The sequence below is a fragment of the Gossypium raimondii genome, chromosome 9 (assembly GCF_025698545.1).
Source record: "Gossypium raimondii isolate GPD5lz chromosome 9, ASM2569854v1, whole genome shotgun sequence".
Classification (NCBI taxonomy): domain Eukaryota; kingdom Viridiplantae; phylum Streptophyta; class Magnoliopsida; order Malvales; family Malvaceae; genus Gossypium; species Gossypium raimondii.
Window position 1 is genome coordinate 30,583,059 of NC_068573.1, and position 12,547 is coordinate 30,595,605.

At 34.9% G+C, this 12,547-nt stretch overlaps 1 protein-coding gene across 1 annotated transcript; it reads left to right on the top strand.

Annotated features, from left to right (window-relative positions):
* The first annotated feature begins 1,715 nt into the window (after window positions 1-1,715).
* Window positions 1,716-2,775, top strand: LOC105798949 (cysteine-rich repeat secretory protein 38). Its single transcript, XM_012629218.2, has one exon. The coding sequence runs from the start codon at window positions 1,765-1,767 to the stop codon at window positions 2,671-2,673; it is 909 nt and encodes a 302-aa protein (XP_012484672.1). The 5' UTR covers window positions 1,716-1,764; the 3' UTR covers window positions 2,674-2,775.
* The last annotated feature ends 9,772 nt before the right edge of the window (window positions 2,776-12,547 follow it).

Consider the following 12,547-nt stretch of genomic DNA (forward strand, 5'->3'; position numbering starts at 1 on the left):
TGGGTAGTGAAATCTTAAACATTGATGTAGTAACCAAGTTATATGATTATGAAATATGAAAATTTGGAAAGTTGAGCATAAAATAGTAAAGTTTGAAACTATAGGGCTTAAATTATAAAGATTTCAAAACTTGAGTTTTAGGACTAATTTACGTTATTTGAGAATTTACAATTCTGAAAGTTAGAATATGAAAGTTTAACTATTCAAAAATCATATGAGAATTTACAATTTTGAAAAATAGAATATGAAAGTTTTCTTGTTCAAAAATCAAGGACTAATTTTTGGAAATTTTGACAAATTTAGTTGTAAGGACTAAATTATAAAATCAAGAAATTTTAGAAAAGGGACTATTTTTCAAAAGTTTATAAAACGAGGTTTAGGATTGAAGCGTAGAATAATAATATTTGTTTTTGAGGAATTAAATTGTAGAATAGTAAAAATTTGGATTTTAGGGGTAAATCGTAAAAATATAAAATTAAAATATAAGGGACTATTTTCTTCAACAGTGAAGAGAGCTTCCCTTTTGTTTCTTCGATAGTAAAGATAGTAAACAAAGCTTTATCACTTAGAAAATATATTACGGAAAAAAATTGATAAAACATTTTCTTTAAAAAATTTTGAATTTATCCTTTTTTTTGGATAATGATTTTCTTTAGTAATTTATTTTCCACCAAACAAAATAATTTTCTTTAATAATTCATTTTCCACCAAACAAACATACCAAAAATATTTCACATGCAAACAAACCTAGATTATATATTTTATCCAAGTTTTTAACGTCCGAATTTCTGTTAAATGAGATGACAAGTTTTGGCTTTTATCCTATTACCAATACTTGAATATACAAATATGTTGTCTTGTTAACTTGCTTTTAGGTCATCTGGAATTCAATAATCCACTTCGACTCGATTCTAGACTCCCTTCTACAAGTCAATAATGCAAATGGTTTTCAAAATAAAATCATACTCTTATTTGACCCTTATTACAAGAGTAGGGGCTGGACTAGACCTGTCCATGGGCCGGGCCGGGCTCACAAAAAATTTCAGCCCGTTTACTAGGCTCGGGCCCGGTCCGCCCAAATATGGGCTGAGATTTTGCCAGGCCCGCCCAAGAAAAATATGGGGCCCTGCCCCGCCGTTTTAATTAAAATTAAAATTAAATTTTTTAATAAAATTAAAACTAATTGTTATTAAAATTAATTGTTAGTAAAATTATCAAATTATTAATTGTTAATTGTATTAATTGTTGTAATAAAATCTAACATTTGATTAGTAAATTTATCAAATTATTAATTGTATTAATTGTATTAATTGTTGTAACAAAATCTAACATTTGATTAGTAAAACAAACTTGATGTTTTATTATTATTATTATTTTGTAACACTAGTTAAGGAAATGAAAGTAAATAAACTTAAAATAAAAACTATTATATTTTAAAAATAAAAATATATATATTTAATATTTTTAATTTTTGGTAGGGCCCGGCCAAAAAAATCTTGCCCGAGGCTCGGCCCATTTTTTAAACGGGCCTAAAATTTTGCCCAAACCCATATTTCGGGCCTATATTTTTACCCAAACCCTCCCATATTTTGGGAGGGCCGTCGGGCCGGGCCGGGCCACCCGGCCCATGGACAGGTCTAGGCTGGACCAAACATTTTTCCATAATATTTCAATTTTGTTATATGAAACAACCATAAAAGGGGGTGGTGTTTTCATACAATATTATAGTTCCCATAGCCACAACTAGTGAAGGGAAAGAGAGCAATGGGGTCTTCCTCAACAACATTTCTTCTCTTTCTTCTTTCCCTTGCTACTCTTACCCTTTCACAGCTGAATGATGTTTATTTTCAGCACGACTGTAGCGATACCAGTGGCAATTACACCGCAAATAGGCCTTACGAAACCAACCTCAATACCATCATCTCTCGATTCGCCACTCTTACAGATTTCAATTACGGCTTCTTCAATCTGTCTGCCGGTCAAAGCCCCGACAAAGTTTACTCAATTGCACTTTGCAGGGGTGACACGAACCAAGACGCTTGCAACACTTGCCTCAACTACACCGCAACCGAGCTCAAGCAATTTTGTTCCCGGAACAAGGCTGCCACCGCTTGGTCTCAATTTTGTTTGGTGCGATACGCCAACCGAGACCTTTACGGGCAGCTGGAGAACGATCCTCGGACTTGTGCATTCAACCCCATGAATGCATCCAACCCTGATCAGTTCAATCAAACATTAAATGAACTATTGAATGAGCTGAGCGCCGAAGCCGCAGCTGGTGGCCCTCTCCGCAAGTATGCAGCTGGCAATGCAACGGTTGGTAGCTCGCAAACGGTGTATGCTACGATGCAGTGTACACCAGATATGGACGAGCAAAATTGTTCCACTTGTCTAAATTTCGCCATTAACGAGTATCAAAGTTGCTGTTCTACAAGGCTTGGATGCAGGGTTCTTAGACCAAACTGTGTGTTGAGGTTTGAGACTAACCAATTTTATAATCAGACTGCTGTTCCTCTACCGTCGCCTCCACCATCTCCGACGACATCCCCATCCCCAACAGCTTCGTTTTCTCCGACTTCACCTCCGACCTCAATGGCTTCCCTAGAATTTCCTGCATTTGGCTTTGTGTTTGCTCTTTTTCTCACTTTAAGCAGCATGCTCCTGCTCAATTGATAAAATTTATGGTTTCCGTTTTTAATTTTTATTTTTAAATAATTGTATTCCATAATTTATATGAAAAATGAAAATAAAGAAAAAGCCATATAGAGTAATATTCATTTCCAACGCACCCTAATCAATCCAAGTAAAATACAGTTAGGTGAAACTACAAAGCTTTTGTTGTCACAAGTCAAAAGTTAAAAATAAAGTCTTTCTAACTGAATTTCAGTAACATCATTAAAATTTTAAGTATTTTTTGTCAAAATTTATCAAATTGACACATTGGTTAAGTTATCGTATCATATAATTGATAAAAATAAACATGTTAAATCGACAATTTCTAACAAAAAAACTATCAACGACATAATAATTAGACTAAAACTTTTACATTAAAAAAATAAGAAAATTAAATTTCTAAATTTTTAAATATATAAACTAAATCTCAGAGCATATCTTTTAAGTGGCTAAAGTTTTTAATGTTAAACTTGCTTAAATAGTTAAATTTGATTAGAAAACTGAAACCTAGAAAAGATATAGAAAAAATAAGGTTACAACAATAAATATGTATTACATTATTTTAGAAATATTTTTATAATCATATTGTTTAAAAGGTTAAAATATATTATTAGTCCATGTACTCTTTGTAAATTTGAAATTTAACTTTTATATTTTTATTTCTAGGAATTTAGTCTTTTACTTTTCAGATTTTAAAATTCAAATCCAACTCTTGAATTTAAATTCATTACATCATCATTTTTGTTATATTGCTATCAATTTGGTTTTTTTTTAATTTCAAAATGTCATACCAAAAATTTAACAAAAAATATTTACAATTGAACTTAAATTTTGAAATATGAAAAGTAAATGGACTAAATTCTTTAAAATAAACTTACAGAGACCAAATTTTAAATTTATTAAAAGTACAAATATCTATGGAATATTCTAACCATTTTAAAATATATTATATCAGTTTCAAAACTAGTTTAAATTAATGACTCAAATTAAGCAATAAATAAGTATGCAATAAATTTTTAATTTAGATTTTTCTTTACGGAAATTGTCATTTTCCTTTTGAAAAATAAAAATAAAATTCACACTTGACTTTCCTTCTAGACTTCTTGCCCATTTGAACTGGTCGCATAAATCATTGAGATTGCTACTTTTTGTTGTTTCATAGTTGAAATTATTTATGTTTGTGTTACTGTTTTAATAAAAACACTTAATGATATTATCTAATTAGATTTTTTTTAAAAAACCTAGTTAAACTAAATAATCATAATAATACTATAACTATCGACTTATCCTAATACTTCTCCTAATGATTGCATAGATTTCTCATTTGGTTCTTTGGACGGGTCCCACCTATGAATAGTGTTGTATTGTTTTGCCCAGCATATTGATATTTTAATGATTTCTGTTAAACACCATGATAAACTTTGGAAGACAAATAAGTTCCTATTCTTCCATAGACGTCACACTACCAATTCAAAGAGATATGTAACACCTCAAACCCGTCCTAGAGGTTATGGCAAGATCTTAAGAAGTTACATTAACTCGTTTAAAAACTTCCAATTTAATCAAACTTAGTGTGCGTTTCGAAAACACAAAATTTGGAAAAAGTCTCACAAATATTTTAGTAAAACTTAAATCCAGAATCACTTATCTTAAACCCAGAACTTGAAATTGAAATCATGAGTGTTAAAAATACTAATGTTGACAGATTATTTCTAAAAATAAGGCAAACATTCGTTAAAAACCATTTAGTTTTTTTTTATAGAAAAACACTATAATGATTACTTAATCTTTGCAGCGGAAATTTCAAAGTTTTAATTTTAGAAACCGAATTCTAAATTTGGTAAATCATATGATTTTGTAGTTTCATGTTAAAATACCAAAAAAAAAAACCAACTATCAAAGCAAACCAATGTTAAAAATAATCAAACCAACTTAGGTGAAAAATCAATCCGAGCTACCGCACGTCGTCCGGTCCTAAGACTGAAGATCACCTTAAATGTATTAAACAAATGAGTGAGCTAGAAGCCCAATCTGTGACTCGACCCACAAACAAAATTTTCTTATAACATATACAAATATAAATACCAACACAGAATTTTACTTATAATGTACACATATACAAATATCATATCAGAAACATATATCAAATCAGAATGTCAAATTTCCATAATCATATCAGAATGTCATATCAGATTAGAACAAATCCTACCCCCATCCGCTACACACTAGCTCCGTCCAACCAATCACACCAAATAGGACTATAATAGTCCATCCATCCAATCACACCATGTCATGGTCGTATGACACTCATAATTATGCAACTGAGCTGTTGGACAGATATTGCGGTTTAATCGCCAAAATTGCAGTAAAACTGCCAGAAAACACTTTCTCCATCATATCAAAACACACCCCAATGCACATGCCCAATCATAATAACATATGTACATATCACATGAATGGTATGGCATGCATACCTAAACATATTTTTACAAATCATACATATCAAATTGCTTATACTAACAGTTACTCTACATACATATGGCATGCATGTTTTTACACGTAATTGTGCTTTCAATGTTATCAGAACATATATTGTACATAAGTTTTTCACTTACCTTAACTATATCGCATGTTGTCAAATATCACATTTCAAGTCTTATTTAAGCCAAACAGACCCCAGGAAAGGTTTAATTACACATTTCTAAGTCAAATGGGCCTAAGTGAAATTTTTTGAAAAATTGGCCCACACGGCTTACTTGACTTGCCCGTGTGATCACACATGCCCGTGTGCCCACACAAACTACCAAAATTGCCCGTGTACTCCACACACCCAGCCACACGACAGTGTGACATAGAGCAGTTTCGAAAACAACCTTTGTTTTCGAGTTTTTCCAAGTTTTAAATGATTTTCGAGTTAGAATCGCACACCTGATGTTATTTCTAAGTAACCACACTTAGAGTTAGAATCACATAAAGCAGTTTCGAAAACAACCTCTGTTTTCGAGTTTTTCCAAGTTTTAAATGATGTTATTTCTAAGTAACCACACAATAACGCACTCCGAATCCTACATAGGACACCAAAACACATCAATTAACAAACACAAATTAACCCAATATTTCACTTTAAATTCACTCATTTTCCAAAAGAAAAATAGTCCCTTCAACAATATACGAGCACTTACCTCGAAACAATGACTTAACAACAACCTTTAACCGTGCCTAACTCACCGGAGGACCATTGTTCATCTCATAATACTCTCACTTGTAAAAACAAACACCCCTACAAATAAGAGTTAATAATTGAATATTACAACGCCAACTACCGAAACAAAAGTCATTCACTTACCCGACACAAGAAAGATTCGATCAACGAAAACTCACCACACCGACACAAATTAAATCAACAAAAGAGAAAAAATAAGGCAAACAAAATCAAACATAATAGCAAATTTGGTGAAAAAGATAAAATGGAGAAGATGGAAACTGGAACCAAAAGAATGAAAAAAAAAAGAAATTAGGAAAAATGAAAAAGATGGGACGATTGACTAAGGAAAGGGAGAGAAAGAGTGTGGGAAAATTTTAGAATATAATCTCTCATTTTCATTTTCTTTTTTTTCTTTAAAACTACCCACTCCCACTAACTCTTATAATTATTCATTCTTTTCTTTAGAATTTAAAATAAAAGTAAACTTCACTTTACACATATGAGGTTTGAAGACAAAATCAAAGGTAAGCTAACATATTACCACTAAAAATAGTAGACTCATTCTTTTATTAGTTGAGCAAAAATAATATTTAAACTCAAAGTTCAAAAATAGGGGTTTGGACAAAAATTAACAAAATTTAAGGAAAAGTATTCGAACCTAAAACCTCACACACATAAGCAACGTTTAACCACTAAACCAAATTAGCTCACTTTAACATAATTTCCATAACCTTAACTAAAAAAATGACGTGACCACTCTTTTTTTCACTAACCCAATTTCTTTTAACTCAATTTTTGGGATGCGACATAATACAGACGGGTTAGGTCAGAATTTTAGCATTTTTATCCGGACCAGGCTTAGGCAAAAATTTAGGCCTATTTTTGGAACTGGGTAAGGCCTAACTCGATTTAACGTCCTAAATAATTTAATTTTGTTTCTGTGAAACTTATCACAAATATGTATCTGCTTTAGTGGTTAAGTGTTTTGGGTGTGTGTATGAGGTCTTGGGTTCAAGTCTCGCATTTGGAAATTTTGTTAGTTTTTTATCCAATCCTTATCCCTATTGGGTGGGTTTATATAAAATTGTCTGTTAATCTTTATTAGAATAAGCCTACTGGTTTGAGTGTTAAGGAGTTAGCTTGCTCCAGGTCTTGTGTTCAAATCCCTGCGTGAGCTTAGATGTTTATTTTTGTTTTAGTTGTCTAAGAGAGAGTTCGAATGAGTTTGGAAGTCTGTGTAAGTTGATGAGAGAATGGGTAGTTAAGAATGGGTTAGTAGGAGATCATGCCTAGATTTGAGGGGGGATATTATTTGATTTTATTTTTATTTTTATTTTTATCAAAAATTTATTTCTCTCTTTTAAAAAAATTTTGACGCCAGTTGTGCTCCCATTTTCTCTCCACTTTTATCTTCTTTTTGGTTTTTTCCTTTCCATTCTCTTTGGTTTTGGTGGTGAATTTTTCATTCAATCGTTGTTGTTGGGATTTTGAGTTCTTCATTATGATTTGGTAAGTAGAGTTTTACTCGTTGTTAACATTTAGCTTTTGGAGATGTTGGCGATGTTTAATCGTAGTTATTAACTGATGGAATTTGTGTTTAGGTGAAGGTGGTGAGGAAGGAAACTTCACTTCAACAGCTTAGTATTTGTTAGTGGGGGTTTTTCATTGGCGGTAAGTTCTTGGACATTGTTGAATTATATCGTGAATTTGCATTATGATTATTAAGTTAGTGTTTGGGGTACTGGTTTTTAGGTTTGAAAGGGCTTGGGATTACTTTCGAGTAAAAAATAAACCAGGTGTGTACCCCTAACACGAAAAACTGAGCTTCGACAAAAGCCAAAAATACAATTTGTCGACGCCACACTGGCGTGTGGCTGCCCTTGTGGTTGGCCGTGTATGAGACACGACCGTATGGTTGACGAAGGTGTGGCCATGCGCAAGACACAGGCGTGTAATAATGTGAGCGTGGCCGTATGGGCCACACGGGCTAGGCCAGATTGGGCGTGTAGGGCACACAGGCATGTGGGCTACACGGGCAAGGCCAATCTGGGCGTGTAGGCCCACACAAGCATGTGGGCCCAAAATTTTAAAATTTTTCCTAGAGTCACACGAGTCGTTCCAATCGACTATGAGCTTACTGTAGGGTCGATAAGGGTTAACCAAACCCTAATTAATGTAAACTGATATTTTAATAGTCTGATTTGAGTAGGACACTGATAAATATGTAGGATTGTTTTGTTTGGGTATATATATATGAATCTGTATACGAGCATGTTAAGTATGTTAACTCTGTTAATACTGTATTTTGTATTTGTGTTTGGGGTGGGATTTATATTTGTAGACGAAGTGATCTGTACGGCAACTTTTCATCTATATTCTAGCAGCTTAACTGCATATTATCTATTATGTGTCACTGCGACACTATATGGTGTGTAGGGATGGGTGGGTGTTTTTAACCCCACATAGTGTGATGGGATGGTCGGAGATTGTGTGTAGAGGATGAGGGTAGGAATCTGTATATCTGTTTTGCTTATCTGATTCTGATATAAACATTTGTTATGGACTTAGGTCTAAATCTATATCTGATTGTATATGATATATAGTGTATGATGTATGACTATTTTCGTTGGGTTACACACTAAGGTTACAAGAACTCACATCTGTTTGTCTGTTTTGTTCAGGTCATCCTCGAATTTAGGCGGGTTGGTGCGACGGAGACTCAACGGTGACCACTCTATCGAGATCTGTTTTTATTTAGTAAAAATGGTTTATTTAAAAATCTAGTTTTCTTAAGAATTTGTAAATTTTGGGACTCTCTGGACTGTTTGGTTTAAATTTTGAATTCGGATTTCGTTATTGGTTTCTTTTTCATAACACTAACAAAACACTTTATGCAAACAAATGGGTTTTTGGAATTACGAGCTTGGTTTTGGTTTTAAAAGAATTTTTAAACTTCTATTTTGAAATAAATAATTAACTTTAAGGAACATCATACAATGATTTCTAAAATGAATATGTTTTATAATACTTAGACGCTTTATCAAATAACTAAACATGGTTTTATCAAAGTATCGTCGGTTTTAAAACTCTTCTTCGTAGCACTCCTGGATTCGACAATAACGTCTAGGTCGAGTTTTGGGTGTTATATTTAGTGATATCAGAGCCAAGTTGTAAAAATCGAGCTGTAAATTTTGGGTTTTAAAATTTCATTTGAAAAAGACTGGTTTCAAGCAAAATTTGTTTTATCCTAATTGAGTATATGGTACACCGAGTCTCCGGCGCGAATCCTGTAAGTATATTTGAATTTAGAAAATACTGTAGTTCTTTTTGAAATTAAATTGAGTTAGTTAGAGGCTAAAACCTCTGAAATACTTCTGAACTTTTGATAATTTAAGCATAAAATATCTGCTAATAAACACTGAAACTAATGCATAAAATTCTATAATGTAGATAAAACTGAAAATACGATGAGCGCTCATGGAAGTCGTAGTCTTGGAATTTGTGGGCGCGGTGGGCGCTGTAGGAGGCTCGAGCTGAATCTTTCTTTTTGGGGAGTATGCCAAATTTAGACACGAGTGAGTCACCGATTTCACTTGCTACTGAGACTAGGTCTCAAAGCTGCTCACTAGGGATGACACACTGTCCCAAGCCATGTTGAGGGTGTTGGAGAGGGTTGTTGGACCTATTCTAGATCTGGGGGTTGTAGGTTGTTAACTGAACAACTCTGGTCCAATAGAACTGAGCTGTTTAAGGGCATCACTGGAGTCGCCTCTACTGTAGTCGAGTATTGGTTAGAGGCCAACGAAAGGATTATGAACGACATCGACTAAACTCCTGAAAAAAAATTGAAGGGTGTGGTTTCTTCGCTTCGCTATGAGGCATATCAGTGATGGTTGCCAGTTAAGGAGAGTACTCAACCAGATCGTCTGAACTGGTACTACTTTAAGACTGTCTTCTAGGGAAAATATGTGTGTGCGAGCTATGTTGATGCTCGTAGGCGTGAGTTCATAAATCTCACGCAAGGTGATAAGTCTATGGTCGAGTATGAGGCTGAGTTTCTAAGATTGAGTTGCTACGTTCGTTGCATAGTGGCATCAGAGTATGAGAAATGTGTCTGTTTTGAGGACGGTTTGAGATACAGTTTGAGGGTTCTGATTACTCTGTAGAGGGAGCGTGAGATCATTGTTCTTGTGAATAAGGTGAAGATGGCCGAAGAGGTTAAGCTTGTGAAGCGCCAGAACAAAGACCGTGAAAGGCAAGAATAAAAGGGAGTTGGAGCCCTCTAGTTCTATTCAGAGGCCTAAGAAATGGGCCAGACCTGGTGGGCCTGTTAGAGTGGGTATTCATGTTGCTCCTACTGGGATTTAGCCTTGTGGTGATTGTGGTAGGCGCTATCCGAGTGTTGGAAGAGATTAGGGGTTTGTCTACAGTATGGGTGTTTAGAGCATCGGATTAGAGAATGTCCACATCGTGCTGACCAAATGTAAGTTTCGAGACCAAGTTTTGTTCAGTTTTAGAGGGTAATACAACAGCCACCTAAGGGTCGTGGATTGACTAGAGGTGATAATGGTATGGGCCGAGGACAGAGAGCACCGGGAAGAAGTGCTAATCAGACTGAAGTGAGGTAGCCTGCACTGGTTTATGCTATTCGATACCGAGAGGACAGAGATGCCCTTGATGTGATCACGGGTACGTTTTTAATTTTTGATGCTCCATATTTTGCCTTTATAGACATAAGTTCTACACACTCCTATGTAGCTAGTTCTATTTTTAACAACTTGGGACTTTCTATTGAGTGTACTTCTAGTGAGATTACTGTATTGAGTCTGTTGGGACAATCTGTTCGATTTAATAAACTATAAAGGAATGTTCCATTAGAGGTACAAGGGGCTACGTTTCTGGAAAATTTGATGGACCTACCGTTTGGGGAGTTCGACTTAATTCTGGGTATAGACTGGTTAGTTGAGCATTGAGTTAGCTTGGATTACGTGACTAAGAGGGTCGTTCTGAGGATCAAGGATGATAAAGAGGTGGTTGTGATTGGCGTTCATCAAGATTACATGTCTAATGTAATTTCCGCTCTAGTGGCTGAGAAATTAGTTCAAAAAGGGTGTGAGGCGTGTTAGACTTACATTAGTGTTTCAGTTTCTAGGGACTCTTCTATTAGGGATATCAGAATAGTGAGGGAATTTTTGGATATTTTTTAAAGAAATTACCGGGTTTACCTTCAAATCGAGAAGTTAAGTTCAGTATTGAGCCTCTACCAGGTACAGCTCCGGTGTCTATCACTCCATACCGCATGACACCGAAAGAACTTACAGAGCTTAAAGCTCAACTTCAAGATCTTTTGGATCGTAGTTTCATCCATCGTAGGATGTCTTCGTGGGGGGCACCGTTTCTATTTATGAAGAAAAATGATGGTACCATGAGAATATGTATCAACTAGTAATATTTAAATAAACTGACTTTAAAGAATAAGTACCCACTTTTGAAGATCGACGACCTATTTGATCAATTTTGTGGGGCTGCAGTATTTTTGAAATAGATCTTCATTCTAAGTATCATTAGCTTAGGGTTAAAGAAGCTGATATTCATAAGACAGAATTTAGGACTTGTTATGGGCATTACGAGTTCCTAGTTATGCCCTTTGGTTTTACGAATGCTCTGGTTGAATTCATAAATCTGATGAACTGAGTTTTTTAGCCTTATCTGGATCATTTCATCGTGGTCTTCATCGACGATTTTCTAGTGTACTCTTAGACTGAGAATGAGCATGATGAGCATCTTAGAGTAGTGTTTCAGATACTCCGAGAGAAACAACTCTACACTAAATTGAGTAAATGTGAGTTCTGGTTGCGAAAGGTAACTTTTATGGGGCATGTGGTTTTTACTGAGAGGATTTGAGTTGATTCTAGAAAGATTGAGCCTGTGTTTGGTTCGAAACAGCCTAAGAATGTAACTAAGATCCGTAATTTTCTAGGTCTTGCGGGTTATTATATATAGTTTGTTGAGAGGTTCTCATTGATTGTAGCTCTTCTAACTAAGCTTCTGCGCAAGAATATTCCTTCTGGACTAATGCGCAACAATCGAGCTACGAGAAGCTCAAGTTTGTTCTGACTCAGGCTTTTATTTTGATACAGCCTGAATCTGGTAAAGAGTTTGTGGCTTACAGTGATGCGTCACACGTCGGTTTGGGATGTGTATTGATGCATGATGGCAAGATTGTGGCTTATACGTCCCGTCAACTTAAGCCACACGAGGGGAATTATCCGATGCACGATCTCAAGTTAGCTGTCGTAGTGTTTGCTTTAAAGATCTGGAGGCACTATCTATACGGTGAGAGGTGTATCATCTATACTGATCACAAAAGCCTCAAATACCTCATTACTCAGAAAGAGTTGAATATTAAGCAGTGTAGATGGATTGAGCTACTTAAAGATTATGACTGTACTAGAGAGTATCATTCTAGTAAGGCCAATGTGGTGGCTGATGCTCTCAGTTGTAAAGCGATGACTGATTTGAAGGTAATATTCACTCTTTTTAGTTTGTTTGATGATGGAGGTCAGTTAGCCGAGTTACAAGTTAAGCTGACTTGGATTGATCAGATTCGGGATAAGTAATTAGGGGATGATTCTCTGGTTCTGCGGTTTCATCAGGTTGAGAGCAGCA